Source organism: Patella vulgata, chromosome 3 (assembly GCF_932274485.2).
Source record: "Patella vulgata chromosome 3, xgPatVulg1.2, whole genome shotgun sequence".
NCBI lineage: Eukaryota > Metazoa > Mollusca > Gastropoda > Patellidae > Patella > Patella vulgata.
This window is the reverse complement of record NC_065881.2, coordinates 38,574,133-38,595,788: the sequence shown is the minus strand read 5'-3', so window position 1 is coordinate 38,595,788 and position 21,656 is coordinate 38,574,133. Positions and strand designations below refer to the sequence as shown.

The window sequence follows — 21,656 nt, the reverse complement described above, 5'->3', positions numbered from 1 at the left end:
TACACTTTTTTGCATTTTTAAAATCTCCCAATTAATATGCACATTTCTTTCTAAGCTGTGTATTTCAGTCTATGCCAATTTGAACTATTCTGGGTATCATGTGTTCAAATGTTGATTTGTGGAAATTTTGAAATGCAAAAGGTTCTATTTCTTAATCTTTAGAAATTCTTAGATACACCCTTTTGACACTTCACCGACCATAAGTTTTGTGTTTAACTAAATCAATATATTGGATTATGTAAATTTTATTGGCAATAATTTTTGATACTGCAATATGCAATACGATTTGGCAACTTATGCGAAGTTACATTAGGCGAATATAAGTACACCAGAGGACATGAATTATAATTTGATAAATACATACAATATCTGTTTCCTCCATTGTCAAAATATTGTAAGAATAACAGGACATGGGGTCTAGGTACAAGGATAAATTCATTGGTCCAGATACTTATGATAGGAATATTACCATTACTTCATTAGGCTTAGTAACCAATCATCATAATTAATTATGTAATATTTGACCAATTAAATAACTAATAGCATAAGTCCAGGCATAGAAAACGCCAGACCTGTGTGGCTTTAGATTAGACACCATGTAGATTCTTTTAGAGAGAAGACACGCTTCAGACTCTTGTGGAAGCAGATCCCATGTAGATTCGGTGGGAGAGACCGTTGAGGTTCAAGAGATGCCATCTGGACTGAGTAGACCCTGTTGATTTGTGGTAGAGCCATATGATGTAACTGGTTCATCAGAAAACTCGATCTGCGAGTTAGGGGTATTGTAATGTAACCTATGCTTGTAACCTATGTATCAAGTGCTTGACATAAAATGTAGAAACAAACTGTTGCATTGTTGCTCCTGTGTGAAACCATAATAAGAGTAAGCTGAAAGTAAATTCACAACGCGGAATGTGAGAGTGACATTTAAAGAGACGTTCTAACCAGTAGAGAATTACAAATATAACCAGAGACAATACTAGATAATCACAAGGCTAATACACGCCAACAGTGAGGCTGCCGAAATCCCAAAATAAATAGAAGACACATATTAATTAATCGCACATTTGTTTTTTTTAAAAGTATCAAGCAAACAAACTGATTATCAACTATACACTAAGTTTCATCACTCTCTATCAGATAGAATCAAGGTTATCTTATCCTAAAGCATCGACCAATGAAATTGCTTAGCTCTGTTTAGCTTTAGCTCGAAATGTTAATCATTGAACTCAGTCACGACATTTACCTAATGAACATCAACATCAAGTTTAAACATTCTACCTCAATTAAAACCAGAGTTGTTATGTTCCAAAGTCTTGACCAATCAAAGTGCTTATTGATCCTTAGCTTAAGCAGAAAATTCTCATCATCAAACTAAGTCAAGGTAATGATATAATGAATCTATACTCAGAGTTTCATCACTTTTACTTAATTAAAACCAAAGTTATTGGCCCCAAAGCATCAACCAAAGTTATTGGCCCCAAAGCATCAACCAATCAGATAGCTTATCTCTGCATACCGTAAGCAGAAGATGTTTATCATCGAACTGCATCAAGGCATTCACCTAATGAACGCCTACACCAAGTTTGAACATTCTCCCTCAACTAGGAGAGTTATTGTGTTCCAAAGCCTTGACCAATCAAATTGCTTATCACTCTGCTTACCCTAAGCAGAAAATGCTTATTATGGAATTTAGTCAAGGTATTGATGTGATAAAACTATACGCCAAGTTTCATCACTCTCACTTAATTAGAATTAAAGTTATCGTGTTCCAAAGCATCAACCAATCAAATTGCTTATCTCTGCTTACCCTAAGCAGAAAATGCTCATCTTTGAACTCCATCATGTAATTCACCTAATAAACACCTACACCAAGTTTGAACATTCTAGCTCAATTAGAAAGAGAGTTATTATGTCCCATAAAGTACTACAAATAACCCAATATATCGTTTGACTCTTATCTCTCTTTCCCTAATAATATTTTCTCAAGGAATATTATCAAACTGATTAAATACAGATCTATATTTCGTTCCATTTTTTTCATACTTTCGATGGCCTGTACTACATGAAGTTCTGACCAGTAAAGTTGGAGGTTACATCAGGGGTTATACGAGCGGCTTTTGACCCTATGATGTCAGACATTTGATTAACCTATCAGCGTTGATGTTTCTAGTAGGATACCCACAGTTCTGTGCATCGCACACCATGACCTCGATGTAACAGGCCCTTTCATTGGCTAATCATTCACATCACCAGAACGCGAGTTATATAACAACTCTTCCAGATCCTAGTGTAGTAAAGATACGTGGACAGACAGAGGTGACAACAATAAACATCTACATGAAAATGTGGGCACATAAAAAGTGTTTGATGCAAAAGTATCGACCAAAGAGAAAAAAGATTTGAATTAAATCAATAGAAAATATTGAAATCTTTAGATGGCCACAACAGCTGTTACAGATTGAACATTTGAATAATTTTGGGACCATTAAGCTCTTTGGTACAAGAGATTAACAATATATTATTTACCTTAGCAACACCTTCAGGCAGAAATAGATAAGCTCCTGATTTATCACCAGATCTTCTTGTTGAATATTCCACAAACTCTACAGATACCTTATGTTCTTCCTCATCTTCTTTTCTGTTTACTGTCTAAAGAAGCAGACGGTTCATTATTATGAAACAGTTCATTATTGAAAACTTAACACAAATATGGACTGAAAAGTTTTATTTAGATATTAATATAGAACCAGCGATTGCCAGGCAAGATACGCCCACATTTTACAAGAGATGGATAGAGAACAAGCTAAAAACAAAAGTGATTATTCGTACGATCAGGGGCCGTAATCCAGAAAGTTATGGTCTGAAATGTGCAAATATCGAAAGGGACAAAGATCTTTGGGATATAAAGATATATTTTAAGTTTCAACAAAATTGCATAAAAATTGTGACCTCTAGAGGGTCAACAACCTTCATACTACATACTTTTACAACACATTGTGTATAAAGAGCGGCCAATTTGTTGGGCAGTTTATTTTGATTTTCCCCTTTATTATGGTGGAATAGTGATATATTTTAACGTTTTTTAAAATCGGATAAATCAATTGTGACCTCTACAGAATCCACAAACTAAAAAGCACGTTTTTCGTACAATCAGGAGCTGTAATCCAGGAAGTTACAGTCTGATATGCACAAATAGCGAAAGGAACCAAGATCTTTGGGACATAAACATATATTTTAAGTGTCATCAAAATCAGGCAACAATTGTGACTTCTAGAGGGTCCACAACCTTGGTATTACATACTTTTACACTATTTGCGTACAAGGAGAAGCCATTTTGTCAATCAGTTTCGGTCAGATTCTTATGAAATTCGAACTCAACCTTCATTGATGTGTAACAGTGATATATTGAAACGCTTTTTAAAATTGAATACAAATTGTGACTTCTAGTGGGTCCACAAGCTAACCAGCGGCAGCCAGGCAGGATACGCCCACATTTGGCAAGAGATGGATAGAGAACAAGATAAAAACAAATGTGATTTTTTGTACAAACGGGGGCAATAATCCAGAAAGTTAGGGCCTGAAATGTGCAAATATCAAAAGTGACAGAGATCTTTGGGATATAAAGATATGTTTTAAGTTTCTACTAAGGATGTAAACGGTCACTCGGTTAACCGGTCACGGTTCGGTTGCACTGTCGAACCGGTTCAAAAAATTACTATTCGGTATTCGTTTTCATATCATACCTGACCTTCAAACCCAGGAATGATAGCCACAATATTGTTTTCTTTCACTAAGACCACTTAATTATTTCAAATAGCACATGTCATTTGTGATAAGTCTCGGGAAGTTAACGACTGTAAATTCCCACTCGAAGTTTTGACATTTGTATACGTTATTAGACCGAACACAATTTGGCGATCTATTCGGCTAGCGACCTATTCGACCGATCCAGCTGGCAACCTGTTCGTTGGCAACCTATTCAGAATAAATTTAAAAGTCGCCCAAACTCAACTATTTTTATCAACCAATCAAATCCAACGTTACGTCTATCAAATGAAAGTAGAATACATGTATATTATTATTTATCCATTCCTTTAGCTCGGAATAGAGATGTAATTTCGCATTATCTTACAAAATCCTGGACATCCAACTAAATATATTCCGAAAGGTAATTAAATAAGCTTTCCAAATATTATTATTAAAAGTCGGCACAGTCATATTAAAGGGGTGCATCTCATCCTAAACATGGCCAATTTTGAAAAAAAAATTAAAGGGAAGGACCTATAATATCCCGTGTCAAAATTCAGACTCGGAATTCTACCGTTCTTTCAATTTAAAATATTGAAAAATGGGCTATGTTCAGGTTGAGAGCGCGCCCCTTTCATATGATTGTGCCAACTTTTACTAATAATATTTAGAAAGCTTAATCAACTACCTTTCAGAATATATATAGCTGGATGTTCAGAATTTTGTACGATGATCCGAATATGGCTTTCGAAAAAAATACAGGTCTATTTTTACATTTAGAATATTGAAAAATTGGCTATGTTTAGGTTGAGAGCGCTCCCCTTTAATATCATTGCGCCAACTTTTACTAATAATATTTGGAAAGCTTATCCAATTACCTTTCAGAATATATATAGCTGGATGCTCAGAATTTTGTACGATGGTTCTAATTTTGACTCGGAATATTACCGTTCTTTCACTTTAAAAATATTGAAAAATAGACGACGTTTAGGATGAGAGCGCACCCCTTTAATATGATTGTGCCAACTTTTACTAATAATATTTAGAAAGCTTATTCAATTACCTTTCAGAATATATATAGCTAGATGCTCAGAATTTTGTACGATGATCCGAAATTTGACTTCGAAAAAAATACAGATCTATCTTTACATTTAGAATATTGAAAAATTGGCTTTATTCAGGTTGAGAGCGCGCCCCATTAATATGATTGCGCCAACTTTTACTAATAATATTTGGAAAGCCTATTCAATTACCTTTCAGAATATATATAGCTGGATGCTCATAATTTTGTACGATCGTCCGAATTTTGACTCGGAATATTACCGTTCTTTCACTTTAAAATATTGAAAAATGGGCTATGTTCAGGTTGAGAGCGCGCCCCTTTAATATGATTGTGCCAACTATTACTAATAATATTTAGAAAGCTTAATCAATTACCTTTCAGAAAATATATAGCTGGATGTTCAGAATTTTGTACGATGATCCGAATATGGACTTCGAAAAAAATACAGGTCTATTTTTACATTTAAAATATTGAACAATTGGCTATGTTCAGGTTGAGAGCGCGCTCCTTTAATATCATTGTGCCACCTTTTACTAATAATATTTGGAAAGCTTATCCAATTACCTTTCAGAATATATATAGCTGGATGCTCAGAATTTTGTACGATGGTTCTAATTTCGAATCGGAATATTACCGTTCTTTCACTTTAAAAATATTGAAAAATGGACGATGTTTAGGATGAGAGCGCACCCCTTTAATATGATTGTGCCAACTTTTACTAATAATATTTAGAAAGCTTATTCAATTACCTTTCAGAATATATATAGCCCGATGCTCAGAATTTTGTACGATGATCCGAATTTTGACTCGGAATATTACCGTTCTTTCACTTTAAAATATTGAAAAATGGGCTATGTTCAGGTTGAGAGCGCATCCCTTTAATATGATTGTGCCAACTTTTACTAATAAGATTTGGAAAGCTTATTCAATTACCTTTTAGAATATATTTAGTTGGGTCATCGGAATTTTGTACGATGGTCCGAATTTTGACACGGGATATTAACATTAACAGTCTTTCCGTTTAAATTTTTTTTCAAAATTGGCCATGTTTAGGATGAGAGTGCATCCCTTTAACATGACTGTGCCAACTTTTACTAATAATATTTGGAAAGCTTATTTATTTACCTTTCGGAATATATTTAGTTGGATGTCCGGAATTTTGTAAGATAATGCGAAAATACATCTCTATTCTGAGCTAAAGGAATGGATAAATAATAATATATTCTACTTTCATTTGATAGACGTAACGTTGGATTTGATTGGTTGATAAAAATAGATGAGTTTGGGCGACTGTTGAATTTATTCTGAATAGGTTGCCAACGAACAGGTTGCCAGCTGGATCGGTCGAATAGGTCGATAGCCGAATAGGTCGCCAAATTGTGTTCGGTCGTTATTAGCCCTCGCTGTCAAGCATTAAATTGCCTCAACTGATTGACAAATTAATTGTTTTAAAGTATTAACCTCATCACTCCATAAACAAAGTCTCAAAATAAAACAAGTATGATGTGATGAAATAATATTAAAATAGATAGGATATAATAGTAAAATTGTTTATATTATCACTCGAGCGCACGATGCTGTGCCGATGGGGTCAAAGTTGACATACGGGTCACTGGTACCAGAGGTTACAGCATGGCTTGCAACAGAAACACGTGTAGTAAATCCTTTGGAATTAGCTGTTGTTGAATAATCAAACTTATTTTGTATTTAAAAATCCAAAGGTATGCTTTCAAATATTGAGTTCATAACTAATCTTATGAAGTATTAGTGAAGCTTTTTTTTTTTTTTTTTTTTTTTTTTTAAATCAACATGATTTCAAATCAATTCAACTGGTCTATATGTGACCTGTCAGGGCGCAAGATGGAGAAATGAAACATCAAGAATGAATGAATTAATGGAATCTGTACTGACTGTTAACTTAAAAACTGTAATACTAATAATATAAAAATATATTATCAAGTCTTATTTTGATGCAACAAATATTTTCATAGAAAATTTTTATGGGTTAACCGGTTACGGTTGGGTTTTTAACGACCAGTTAACCGGTTCAAGAATTTTTGAACCGTTACATCCTTAGTTTCTACACAATTTGTGTACAAAGAGTGTCCATTTTGTCGGGCAGTTTCATTTCGATTTTCCCCGAAATACGAATTCAACCATCATTATGGTGGAATGATGATGTATTTAAACGGTTTTTAAAATCGGAAAAAAATTGTAACATCTAGAGAACGAACAGCGGCCATTTTGTTTGTCAATTTTGGGTCGATTTTCACAAAATTCGAACTCAGCCGTCCTTAGGGTGTAACGGTGATATAACAATATGTTTTTTTAAATCGGATAAAAACTATGACCTCTATAGGGTCCACAAGCTAAAAATGCGATTTTTCGAACAATCAGAGGCCATAATTCAGGAAGCTATGGTCCGATATGCGCGAATATCAAAAGGAACCGAGATCTGTGGGTTGTAAACATATATGCATTTCAAGTTCCATCAAAATCAGATGAAAATTAAGACCTCCAGAGGGTCTACAAACCCTGATACCGGTACACAATATTTTGACACTTTTTGCGAACGAGGGATAAAAATTGTGACCTCTATGGAGTCCACAAGCTAAAAGCGTGATACCGGTACACAATATTTTGACACTTTTTGCGAACGAGGGGCGGCCATTTTGTCTGTCAATTTCAGTCCGATTTTTACGAAATTCAAAATCAACCATCCTTAGGGTGTAACGATTATATATTGTAACATATTTTTAAATCGGATAAAAATTGTGACCTCTATGGAGTCCACAAGCTAAAAACGTGATTTTTCGTACAATCAGGGGTCATAATCCATGAAGCTACAGTCCGATACATGCCAATATCGAAAAGAACCGAGATCTTAGGGTGATAAACCTATATTTCAAGTTTCATTGACATCGGATAAAAATTGTGACTTGTAGAGTGTTCACAAACAGTTGTGGAAGGACGGACGGACAGGGGCGACAACAATATACCTCCACATGTAAATGTGGGCATATAAAAATGCAAATTTTCGAACAATCAGGGGCCATAATCAAGGAAGTTTCGTTCGGATTTGCGTGATTATCAAAAGGAACCAAGATCTTTGTGATATAAACATAAAGTTTCATCAAAACCGGATAAAAATTGTTGCCTCCAGAGGGTCCACAACCTTGATATAAATATAACATATTTTTACACTATTTGCGTACGAGTAGTGGCAGTTTTGGCCTGATTTTCACGAAATTCGAATTCAATCATCACCAGGGTGTAGCGGTGATATTTTCACACGGTTTTAAACAGGATAAAAAATTGTGACCTCTAGAGGGACCACACGCTAAAAACACAATTTTTCGTACAATCAAAGGCCATAAATCAGAAAGTTATGATACAATCATGTGCGAATATCGAAAGCAAAAACATGTTCCATCAAAATTGGGCCAAAATTGTGACCTCTAGAGGGTTCACAACCTTGATATATACCATATGTTTACACTATTTGCATACTAGGGCCGGCCATTTTGTCCAACAGTTTTGATCCGATTTTCACGAAATTCAAACTCAACCAACAGTATGGTGTAATAGTGATATATTCGGTTTTTTAAATGAGATAATAATTGTGACCTCTAGAGGCACCACAAGCTAAAAACGCGATTTTTCGTACAATCAGGAGCCATAATTCAGGAAGTTACCGTACAATATGCATGTATCGAAATGAACCAAGATCTATGGGTTATTTATAAACATGTATTTCAAGTTTCATCAAAATCAGATGACCTCTAGAGTGTCCACAAGCTAAAAACGTGATTTTTCGTACAATATCGAAAGGATCCGAGATCTGTGGGTTATAAACATGCATTTCATGTTTCATCAAAATCAAAACAAAATTGTGAGCTCTTGAGGGTCCACAACCTAGATATACCAGATGTTTACACTATTTGCGTACCGGGGTGGGGGGGTGCGCATTTTGTCTGGCAGTTTTGGTCCGATTTTCATGAAATTCGAAGTCAACCAACAATACGGTGTAATGGTGACATATTCGAATGTTTTTTTAAATCAGATAATAATTGTGACCTCTTGAGGGACCACAAGCTAAAAACGTGATTTTTCGTACGTTCGGGGACCATAATTCGGGAAGTTACGATCCAATATGCGTGAATATCGAAAGGAACCAAGATCTTTGGGTTATAAACATGCATTTCAAGTTTCATCAAAATTGGGTGAAAATTGTGACCTCTAGAGAGTCCACAACCTTGATATACCATATTTTTACACTATTAGTGTACAAGGGGCGGCCATTTTGTCGGGCAATTTTGGTCTGATTTTCACGAAATTCACACTCAACGATCAAGGGCTATAATTCAGGAAGTTACGATCCGATATGCGCGAATATCGAAAGGAACCAAGACCTTTATGATATAAGCATAAATTTAAGGTTGCATCAAAATCGAAAAAAAATTGTGGCCTCTAGAGTATCTACAACCTTGATATACCACGTATTTACACCATTTGCGTTATACGAGGGGCAGCCATTTTGTCCAGCAGTTTTGGTCTGATTTTCATGAAATTCAAACTCAACCATCATTACGGTGTAACGGTGATATATTCACACATATTTTTTAAATCGGATAATAATTGTGTCCCCTAGAGGGACCAGAAGCTAAAAAATCGATTTTTCGTACAATCAGGGGCCATAATTCAGCAAGTTATGTTCCGATATGCGCGAATATTGAAAGGAAACAAGATCTTTTGGTTATAACCTTACATTTCAAGATTCATCAAAATCAGAAGAAAATTTTGACCTCTAGAGGGTCCACAACCTTGATATACCATATTTTTACGCTATTTGAGAACGAGGGACAGCCATTTTGTCTGTCAGTTTTGGGCTGATTTTCACGAAAGTCAAACTCAACCTTCCTTAGGGTGTAACGGTGACATACTGAAAAGTTTTTTAAAATCGAATAAAAATTATGACCTCTATAGGGTCCACAAGCTAAAAACGTGATTTTTCGTACAATCAGGGGCCATAATTCAGGAAGTTACGATCCGATATGCACGAATATTGAAAGGAACCGATATCTTTTGGTTGTAAATTTACATTTTAAGTTTCAACAAAATCCGATAAATATTGTGACCTCTATAGGGTCCACAAGCTAAAAACATGATTTTCCGTACAATCAGGGGCCATAATCCATGAAGTTTCGGTCCGATACATGCCGATATCGAAAGCAACCGAGATCTTTTGGAGATAAACCTATATTTCAAGTTTCTTCGAAATCGGATAAGAATTGTGACCTGTAGAGTGTCCACAAACAATTGTGGACGGACAGGGGCGACGGCAATATACGTCCACATGAAAATGTGGGTGGATGTATAAAAATTGTGACCTGTAGAGTGTCCACAAACAATTGTGAACGTCCAGACGGACGACAATATACGTCCACATGAAAATGTGGGCATATAAAAATTAAACATAAAATGTTGGTTAGATCATCTCTTATTGTCGATATCGATGTATGCAAATGAGATATATTTCAAACCACCACAGACATTCTATAGGTGCATGATGATGGGGTGCAATCAATAGAAACTAGTTATAAGTATCAGCATTTTTTTTAGGTCTTTGCCAGTGAGTAAAAAAATAAAATATTCAATTTGACTTGATTGGACTATGCATGAAGTTAATATGTGTACTGTACATTCAAATTAATTGACATGTAAAATATGAAACAAATCTGTCCAGCCATTACTAGGAAACAAACATGTCCACTCTTCATTCACGGGGTGTACAGAGATTTTAGCGAATATTTGTAAAAAAATGACTTTTTCTAAATAGGCTTGAATTTTGGTAATTATCAGAGAGGTGACACATTGAATATGTATGCTCGATTATGATATATTAATGCATAGAAATAATTGAAATAAATTCACATAATTTTGTCATTTACCTTCAACATAGAAGTACCTTCAGTAAAACTTATCTTTAGATAATCATTCTCAATAGTAAAGTCTTCAGAATGGGTTTTTATATCCAATGGGAATGGTTTTCTGAAAACAGTCAAATATTATCTATATTAAGGCAGGACACTACCTAAAAACAGAAACTTGCCATTTAGTGCAATATTAGTATATGATGTCCCAAATCAGATTTGATAATTTGAGCCCAAAATGTTAATTTGTTGCCATGGAAATGGTGGCCATATTGAATTTTTAAATATATTTCAGTGGGTATGTTAGAAAATCAAAATCTTCACCAATTTTATTGAAACAAACTATTTGTGATTTGGAATAACATATATAGGCATTAAAGAGTGCAATGAGGTATAAATTTTACTATTTGACTGTTAATAAAGAACATTATGCATCCAAAATAAAGCAAGTGGGTGTGGACAAACACACCACTACAACGATTTTGAACAATAAAATGTCTAAATGTATAACAAACACTTTGAAAATCACCTTATTGCACACAGTAACAATAGCACTAATCGTATTCCAAAGATGACTTGAAAAATTAGCAAATTTTGACTATATTGGGCAGATCAATCTATACAGATTGTTTTATAAGGTAGTGTCCTGTTAAAGGACAAAAGGGGGTCGCAACGCATATAATACTGTAATATGAATGTATATAAACTGATTTACATTCAATGGTTTCCGTTTTTACTCCAATTTCAAATCAATTATGTTCGGCGAAATAAGCCAGCAGTCTCAAGCGAGTGCAAATTTCTGGAGTCTGGTTATTCCAGTCTACATACGCCGTTTGATTTGGTGCAATGTGTCTAGCCTCGTCCCTCGAGTCTCTTGATACAACTGGGGCTGAAGATTTTGGATGATATTGAGTTAAAGACTTAGCTCCTTTAAAATAAAGTATTTAAAATGGTATCTTTTCTCAATTGATAATGAAAATAAAGACATCCTGTTGAGTCCTTGTTCTGGCTTCTAGGTTAGGCCACCTAAAAAAAAATAGTTGGTGATCGTCCTTTTTTTTAAAAAAAAAATGTGGGAGGGAGGGAGGTTTTTATTTTATTTTTTTTTTTTAATGCATATACAAAACAAGCAATATACTTAGCAATATTAACCTTTTATTTCATGTCAAAACACAACTCATCTGCATATAAAGCCACTGATTGTCATTTGCATTGTTCAGATTAATTATTTAAACTTGCGAATAGTAAGACCACCAGAAGAATCCGTAAAAAAAAAAAAAAAAAAAAAAAAAGTTTTGCATAACAACTAACGATCACTAATAATTGGTCGATTTAGTCATTCATGCCCCCATGGCCATTCCGAAAATCTGTTGTTACATTTATTCGAGAGACTGTTCCATGTAATTCAGAATCGGCGAGACGTATTCCCATCTTAACATATAGTTCCAGGTTGTATTGTATTCAAAATATTGTATTTGATGCTGTACGCGTTCAAACGAAAATGTCGGCCATTGCTGCCGTTAACAGGTCGCAATTTGTTTATGTCATTCAGTCCTACGCATTTTAAGAGTATTAGAAAACACGTGTCAATAATTATATCCGCTTACTTCAATAACTCTTGCGCTTAGGAATTTCGTAGCCTGGCTACATTTTGAAACTTTTAACCATTGGTTATAAACATCATAAGTGGGTAAATTTTGAAAATAAAAAATAAATTCTGGTCAGGTAGAATTTTCTGGGCGGGCGGGGATGATCACCAACTTAATTTAGTCTAATGTTTATCAAAATTTGTGCCATGAAACTGAAAGTGTTTAATTTTAAAGCCCCATATAAATATTTTGTAGTGATGTCACTTTAACAAAATTTGTTATCTTTTCATATCAATTTTTCATTTCGTCAACATTTTAGTACTAGCAGGATATACTGGACATTGAGTCTTTGTTATCTGGGTTTCTTTTCTGATCTCTTCTCTCAGTGTGATAAATGTATAAAATTTTAACTAATTTCTCTTGACAAATTCTATTGGTAACGAAAATAAAAATGATACTGTTTAAAGATTAAATATCACTGGTGAAACTCATCATAGAGGCAGCACGGGTCCAGTTATGTCTGTTCTTGTCATCAGTATATAATGATCAAAAAAATTTCAAAAATTTAAGCATCATCTTTCCCTCAAGCCCCACTGGATCATTGACCCTATAAACTTAAATGACCAGGAAAAATCAAAATACAGACTAAAATCACCTCATAAGCCCACAAGCAAGTTAATCACAATATTATGGAAGGATAATGTTGCCAATATTATTTCAATGTTCACTGTAAAACTGCATATGTCACCAGTTCAAAATACGTATATTTTAATTTTACAAATTGCTATTTCCATTGCTCCACAATACCATTGTCACAGTGTTAAAATACAGAGTACACTTTTCAATGATACAAATACAGTACATGTATAATAGTTATATTGCACATTACACTTCTCCATATTGCATTTTGAATAATAGACAAATGCATATAATAGGACTTAGCAAATTAGAACATATACCTTATATGGGATCTACGACGAAGCTCATTTGCATACGGAAAACATTTACGCAATCAATCTGGGCATAGATGAAGCTGGCATACAATAAGTCACCATACAATAAATCGGCTTACCATGCAGTAAGTCAGAGCGAATCAAGCTAGCATGCAATAAGGAATTCGCTGGATGACCATGACTTCTGGCTAAGTGGGTAAGATGCTGGCTTGCTAGCCTGTGTAGGTCGTGTGTTCGATCCCTGCACTGGCCGAGAAAGTATATCAGGATTTTCCGACGTGTTTCCCATTGTCAGTGGTGCAGGAAAGAGGATCTGGCAAGGACAGCTGTCTGATCGTTCGGATGTAACAAAAAACTGAGGTCCCGTGTATACATTGTTGTGCATGCAGTTGGAATTCGATATAAAAGTAGGCCTTAGTGCCATAGCACACTGTATGGCATATGCCCGTCTTCATTATCCCGGTCGGACCAGAACAGTAGGACATTAAACACCATTCATTTAATAGAGTTTCGTACCACCCGACTTTGATCGTTTTTCTTCCCCTTGTCAGTGATGCAGGACGGATGGCCTGACAAGGACAACTGTCTAATCATTCGGATGGAATGAAAAAACGAGGTCCCGTGTACACATTAGCGTGCACATAAAGATCCCTTGGCGCCTTGGCAGTTGGAAATCGATACAAAAGTACTGTAGGCCGTATATAACACCGCCGTGCAGGCAAATTTTTCCTCATAGCACAATGCATGGCGTATATCAGATTTTATTAGCCCAGTCAGAGCAGGTCCCTGTTTCACAAAAACTTAAATCTCCTTAAAATCGTCTTAAACTAAAATTCCATCCTAACTTAAGATAGATGCATTTCACAAAACAATTTTAAGCATTTTAGATAAAATCCACTAAAATAATATTTTAAGTTAAAATTGTATCTTAACTTAAAATAGTGGCGTTTCACAAAACTATTTTAGGGACAATTTTAACTAAAATCAATTTTAACTTAGGAAAGCTGTGCCCTCTCCTAACTTAAAAAAATCATATTAACAAACAATGATTAGAGCTACGTTGTGAGATCTATTGCGACATATAGATATATTTGGAATAATGATAATATTGCCAATGGCCCGGGTTATATAATTTAAACATACTAAAATAATTTTTATTCAATTTCTTTTCATTGCATGGGAATTATAGCTGCGGCCCACCGTTTATTTTATTGTAAGGCAATATAAGCAATTCGATGACACCTCAAATTAAAACCCCTAGGCCCTAGAACAAAAAAAACCCTCAAAACTCTTTGTTACTATTTTATATATTACCATATGATTCTGGTATAAATTATACTAGTTGCAAATAATAAATAGACCCCTAAAAAAACCTAAAAAAAAAATCTTAACTCACTTCATATCTAATGTCTTAAAAAATATCTTTGTAGGCCTACAATTGTTTAAAATGAGAGAGAGAGAGAGAGAGAGAGAGAGAGAGAGAGAGAGAGGGGGGGTTAACGTCCACTAGACACAAACTAGGTCATTTCGGGACTAACACATGGTTCAATTTTATTTGAATAATGTCACGTACAACCAGGAAATCGAAACCCTGTCAGTCCTATAATACTAGTTACGCCATATGCAAAGTATTTATGGTTTTGGGGTTATGATGATTTATTTAGGGGCTAAGGGTATTTTATATTGGGAAAAAATCATTTTAATTTAGTAAGATAGATAGGCATTATCCAATAAGGAGTGTGGCACTTAGGCATTTTCAAAGTTTTATTGAAAGGTCCATGGGACTGACATTTCAAATCTAGGCATTGGAACATTGGTTATTTCGTGTATTAGTTTAAAAGAGTCAGAAATATCACATGTTTGTGACAATTCTCAACAGTTTCTGTTATCCAAAATACCATAAAACTACGAAATTCAAGCGTTTTACTTGAAGCCTGCGGGTAAATCAAATGCCAAGGTCACAAAAGCGACATGCAAGTTCAAGGCCAACCAACTGATACATTTCAAGACGAATAATACGCAATAAACTTATTTATTGCATCTCTCTACGACTGTCTGAGCTTGTGCAGACATTGTTACAACGTATGAAACTCTCATCATTGATATTGTAACGGTTAGTTCAACCTGGCAACAGTTTTCAGTTCCGAAGCGTTTATCCTTACACCCTAAGGTGCCCTCGCTGGAATTGTCCACTGCGAGAGCGCAAGCAATTTTAACTAAAATCTATTCAAATTGCATTTTAAGTTACAATCAATCTTCATGAAACGCATAATCCATGACCTTGTAGTTGATCATGTAAATTATTAATTTCCGTCGTAGTCCAGACTTTTTTCCGTATGCAAATGAGCTTCGTTGTAGATCCCATATAAGGTATATGTTCTAATATGCTAAGTTCTATTATGCATTTGTCTATTATGCAGAATGGAGAAGTGTAATGTGCAAAATAACTATTATACTGTATTTAGTATTATAACACCGTGACATTTGTACTGTGGAGCAACGGAAATTGCAAATTGTAAAACTAAAATACGTATTTTGAATTGCTGACATATGTATTTTGCACAGTGAGCATTTAAATATTATTGGCAACATTATCCTTCCATACAATATAGCTTTAACAAGTGTGTATGGCATATTTTGAAAATTACATGATTGTCAGAATCAGTATATTTAAATAATGACACCTACTTAAAAATCGTACATTGTCATAAAAGTTTCCATTAAAGTATCTCAATGGAAATAATGTTTTTGGTAAAAAATATTTTTCGGGTAATGGTAATTTGGAAATATTTTTCAATCAATGGTTATGTATTTAGGATAAACAAGCTAACGGTGGCTGATTTCCCCCGACAAAATCTCAAAATAAATAAATGACACATATTAATCAATTGCACATTTATCTTTTACAAAAGTATCGAGCAATCAAACTGATTATCTATACTTAGGCTAAGCATAAAATGTTCACAATCAAAATCAGTCAAGGTTTTGAAGTACCTGGTAGTGAAACTATACACTAAGTTTCATCACTCTCCATCAGTTAGAATCAAAGTGATCTTGTCCTAAAGCATCAACCAATTTAATTGCTTAGCTCTGCTTAGCTTTGCTCTGCTTTGCTTAGCTTTGGCGGAAAATGTTAATCATTGATCTCAGTCAAGACATTCACCTAATGAACATCTTCATCAAGTTTAAACATTCTACCTCAAATAAAAGCAGAGTTTATATATATATATATATATATATATATTTTCCAAAGTCTTGACCAATCAAACTGCTTATTGCTACTTAGCCTAAATAGAAAATTCTCATCATCAAACTTAGTCAAGGCATTGATATAATGAATCTAGACTCGGAGTTTCATCACTCTCACACAATTAGAACCAAAGTTATCTCATTCCAAAGTCTCAACAAATAAAATAGGCTATCTCTGCTTAGCTATAGTGGAAAATGTGCATGATTGCACTCTGTCAAGGCATTCACCTAATAAGACACCTACACCAGTGATGGGATTTTGCCCGTATATTCCGGACTTGTTCGAATCTTTTTTCCAAACGCCCAAAACTGTCCGACCGGGAATATGCCCAATCGGACATCAAGACATGGTGAATAATATTCAAAATTCCGAAATTAATATAGTTTACTGAGTGTATAGCTACCACTCAACCAGATTATCATCGATAATACACTGGATTGATTAGGTAATTAAGTGATCAACGTATTTATCGTGTTATACGGACTATAAACCTACCTTGATTAACTACTTAATCTGCTTTGATTGACTGACTTAATCCTTTGTCGGACAATTCATCAATCTAATCTTAAACAAAAGCCATTGTTTCCCCTTTGTCGGACTATTCATCAATCCATTATAATTTTAATCTTTGTGTTAACCCCATGGTTTCTGCATTGTCAGACATTTTAATCGCACTGATGTGCGCCGACAATATGTATAAACTAGTCATAGAAGTCACATATTGCAAGAGTATATAACGCCCAGATCAATAGACAGTCATTATAAATCGTCTGCGATATCACTTCGGTGGAAGCGAGCATTAAATAAAGCTATTTCACACACACACACATATCCGAAAAATACTAGACTTTGCTAGCACGCGGTTACAGCACTCGGGAAACCTCGGCAGATTTCGTTACTCTACATCTAGCTTCGGCTGTATGACGGTAAGTGATATGTACCTACGAACTTGCCGGTTTTAGAAAGAAGTTATCAAAACTGCGTCATTCGAAGCGTGTTATGAATTTTCAGAGCAAAGAAAGAAAAACAGCTTCAGGCAGTTAAAGTACGATAACTGAACCGGTATTAGAAATCTCGCTAGACGCATGAAATTATGAAATGAATACGTGACTAAATACACGCTTCTAATGTCGAAGAAAAGATTCTATTTTGATGGCATATTCTCGGATTTATGATCATATTTTGAATGGGGTTTATGTTATTAAATAAAGAAATAAGTAATCTAGGCAATGTTGACGAATATGTCGATTGGAATAGTGTAAGTACTTAATTGTGTTAGACGATAGCGCGTGCTAGAGTAGTATGCGATTATTTAGCGGATGGTGTCATTCGCTCGTTGTGGTAGAGCGACGTTTATTGTCCAAACAATTTCGGGATATCATATTCTTACCCTTTCTACATAAGATGTAACGGAGTATATGACGAATGTCGGACTTCTGCTGAAAAATGTAGTAACTTATGACCCGAAAATATGGTAATTTTGGAGGAATTTGAAACAGTACAGATCTGCAGTAGTCGGCACGCTTTCATTTTATCGTATTACGAATTTTGTAGGAATATTACTGACATAAATTTGAATACCGTACGGGAATTAAATATGAAAAATAACGAGGTGCACCTATTTTTTTTATTATGGGCAGTTTGAATATTTTGTTTACACATGATTTTTGTGTGTGGTCTAAAAACTGCCATCTTAAATAATGATAAGAGTTATGTCCCTTTATTTTCGGTAAAAATGTCCGCCAAGAAAAATTTTGAAATCCCATCACTGACCTACACCAAGTTTCAACATTTTACCTCAATTAGAAGAAGAGTAGATTGAAGTATCTATTTTGCCTAAGCAGAAAATGCTCAGCATCGAACTTTGTTAAGGTATTTAATGAAACTATACACAAATTTTCACTACTATCACTCAATTATTATCAAAATTGTCGAGCTCCAAAGTCTCAACCAATCAAATTGCTTATCACTCTGCTTACACTTAGCCGAAAATGCTTATTATCAAACTTAGTCAAGTTTACACCAAGTTTCATCACTCTCACTTAATTAGAACTAAAGTTATCGTGTCCCAAAGTATCAACCAAATAGCTAATCTCTGCTTATCCTAAACAGAAAATGCTCATCTTCGAACTCCATCATGTATTCACCTAATAAACACCTACACCAGGTGTAAACATTCTAGCTCAATTAGAAGGAGAGTTATTGTGTTCCAAAGTCTCAACCAATCAAACTGCTTATTGCTCTGCTTATCCTTAGCAGAAAATGCTCATTATCAAACTTAGTCAAGGTACTGATGTAGTGAAACTATACACCAAGTTTCATCACTCTCACTTAATTAGAACTAAAGTTATCATGTCCCAAAGTAACAACCAATAAAATTGCTTTTATCTGCTTACCATAAACAGAAAATGGTCATCTTCCAACTAAATCAAGGCATTGACCTAAACACCTACACCACGTTTGAACATTCTAGCTCAATTAGAAAGAGAGTTATTGTGTCCCAAAAAGTGTGACAGACGGATATACCAATTTTAATAGTCCCCTTCTTTCTTCGAAAGGCATGGGACAAAAATGTGGACATATATGTTTATGGAAATCTGGTGAGAAATACTGATAATTCTAACACTGTAACCTAGGTATTGTTTCATCTTGTGTATCTAGCACTAATTTCTTTCACATTCGTTTAATATCCAATCTTTGTTTAAAAATATGTAAAAACTGTTTAAAATCACCATAAATCATTTAATTTGTACTTCTGTCCAATTTACAAGTGTTTAATTTCTCAATCATTGTTAAAAAATGAACAACCCTATTGATTAATGATGTATAATGATTAATTTTTGAACAGAGATCAGGAAATTAAATACTTGTAAATTGGACACTCATTATCAAAACTGGACACATGTACAAATTAGATGATTTTTGGTGATTTTAAATGATTTTTACGAATTTTTAAACAAAGATATGATATTAAACGAATGTGAAAGAAATTAGTGCTAGATACACAAGATTAAACGATACCTGGGTTACAGTGTAAATTGAAGCTGCCTCTTTCAGTAAGATCTATCAAAATGACACAATCAAAATTTGTATGAAATATTCAGGTCTATTTAAAGTTGTACTTACATATTAGCAGGTGTAGTTGATGTAGAATGATATATTGTAACAAAAGATAAGGTATTTTTAGGATTATCATTCTCTGTGACTTGTTTTATATAATAACAGCTAATACCTAGTCCTGGTACTTCAGCAACAAATGATACCTGAATAACAGTAACAGAATAACAACCATTTTATCTGTAGCAGGAATAGTAGGAAATAGTATCAAAGTAGGAAAAGTACTAGATTAAAAAAATAAAGTGGCACTCGGCAGTCCGATTCTAAAAGTTTATTCTTTTAAAGATTATTGGTTTTGTATTTGGTGGTCAGACTATAGCTATCTAACAATTAAATGAATAATTACCTTAAATATATCAGTAGCTATTTTTTCTTTGTCTGTCCAGTATGGTTCAACTTGTGATTGTATGACTTCACCACTAGGATCTTTAACTTCAACATAAGGTGATGATACATATACTTTAACTACATGTTGTCTAACATGAGTCAGTGAATTGTACATCAACACAGGACTGGAATATATTAAATCTAGCTTAATTACTATAAATACTATGTGTTAGCAGCAAGAAACTTAAACCTCAAGCCTGCAATACTGTTCATGTCCACGATATCGCTTTTGAAAGAATCAGACGTTAAAAAACTAAGATGCACATAGCTTACAATATTGCTTGTTGCTTTCTACCAAGAAAAGGGAGAGAGAACTAGAAATGGGGGTTTAACGTCAGCACTCTACACTAACCAGGTCACTTTGGTATATATTTACTTTCCAATAATTGCTTGTGTATAGGAGAAGGAAACTGGAGTACCCAGAGAAAACCAACAGGGGTAGACATACAAACTCAGGATAGAACACATGATTTGCTGAAAATCAATCTTGCCTAATTTGAATATAATACAAAGAAATCTAAATATGGGAGATAATTAAACAGCACCTTGGTTCATTGGTTAGCATAAGAACATTTTTTTCTGGTAATGAATCATGGTTTTTTCTCAATTCATCCTAAAAAAAACAATCAAATGAGCATTAAAATAAATTACATTTGTATAATAAAAAAAACAATCAAATGAGCATTAAAATAAATTACATTTGTATAATAAGTTACTGTAATTTTATGAACCTATTGTAAAATGTATTAATATATCAGACTATGTATATAATATGCTTCCTTTTGAGAACATCTATTATTCTTTAAGTTTGATTTATATCGACTATCAATAACGATTAAAATAAGATACATGCACTTAAAGTATGGAACAGTTGCTTTGTGATCCCCAGCCCAAATTAGGTACAATTAAGGCAGATTGATATAGACACTCACACACATAATATGTGACCAGTGCGACGTGGGACGGTCACTGCTAGGGAGGCCAGATTTTGTAACAGTGCCCCAGTGGAGTGTCAAACCCAGCTATCTTAGGTTGAAAGGTCATAAGTAAATCAGCAGGGAAGTCTGAGCATTGTAAGCAATTTGGCCAAATCAAATTCAAACCCAGTTTCTTTTAAATTGGATGAACAATGTAGACTATATGGGGTTCAAAGTGTGGACGGACGGAGAGAAAAACCGACAGGGATGATGACAATATACACATACATTAAATGTGGACATATAAAAAACAAATAGTGATATAAGAATAGTGCAAACAGATGTTATAGGTGCATTTCAAATATTGAATAATGTACTTACAATATTAAATATAGGTGAAGATGGTGTGTAGGAGTATTTGGCCTTATCTTCAACAGATAAATATGTAGCACATTCGGCTATTAATTTCTTCATATTGTTTATACTTTCAACCAACCTAAAATGAAATACATGAAATGGTTTATACTGGTATTGCCATGCTTAGAGAGAGTAATCAGGAAACTGGAACACATTAAATTTTGCTTGAAACTATAATTGTATGAAGTGGTCTTTCACTGCTTCTCTTCTCACATTGGGAGCAGGACAATTGTCCCCCAAATAACTTTGATTATATTATTATTTACAAAAAAGTGTTCTT

General features: G+C 34.3%; 1 protein-coding gene across 1 annotated transcript in view; it reads right to left on the bottom strand.

The window, feature by feature from the left end:
* LOC126814437 (alpha-mannosidase 2x) overlaps nt 1-21,656 on the bottom strand; it is a 90,730-nt gene that overhangs the window by 30,493 nt on the left and 38,581 nt on the right. The window contains exons 11-16 of the mRNA XM_050539541.1: nt 21,341-21,455; nt 20,588-20,655; nt 20,002-20,167; nt 19,665-19,801; nt 10,765-10,864; nt 2,530-2,652 (exon numbers count right to left, since the gene is read on the bottom strand). Coding sequence (XP_050395498.1) covers nt 2,530-2,652; nt 10,765-10,864; nt 19,665-19,801; nt 20,002-20,167; nt 20,588-20,655; nt 21,341-21,455 — 709 coding nt within the window. The remainder of the gene's footprint in view (nt 1-2,529; nt 2,653-10,764; nt 10,865-19,664; nt 19,802-20,001; nt 20,168-20,587; nt 20,656-21,340; nt 21,456-21,656) is intronic.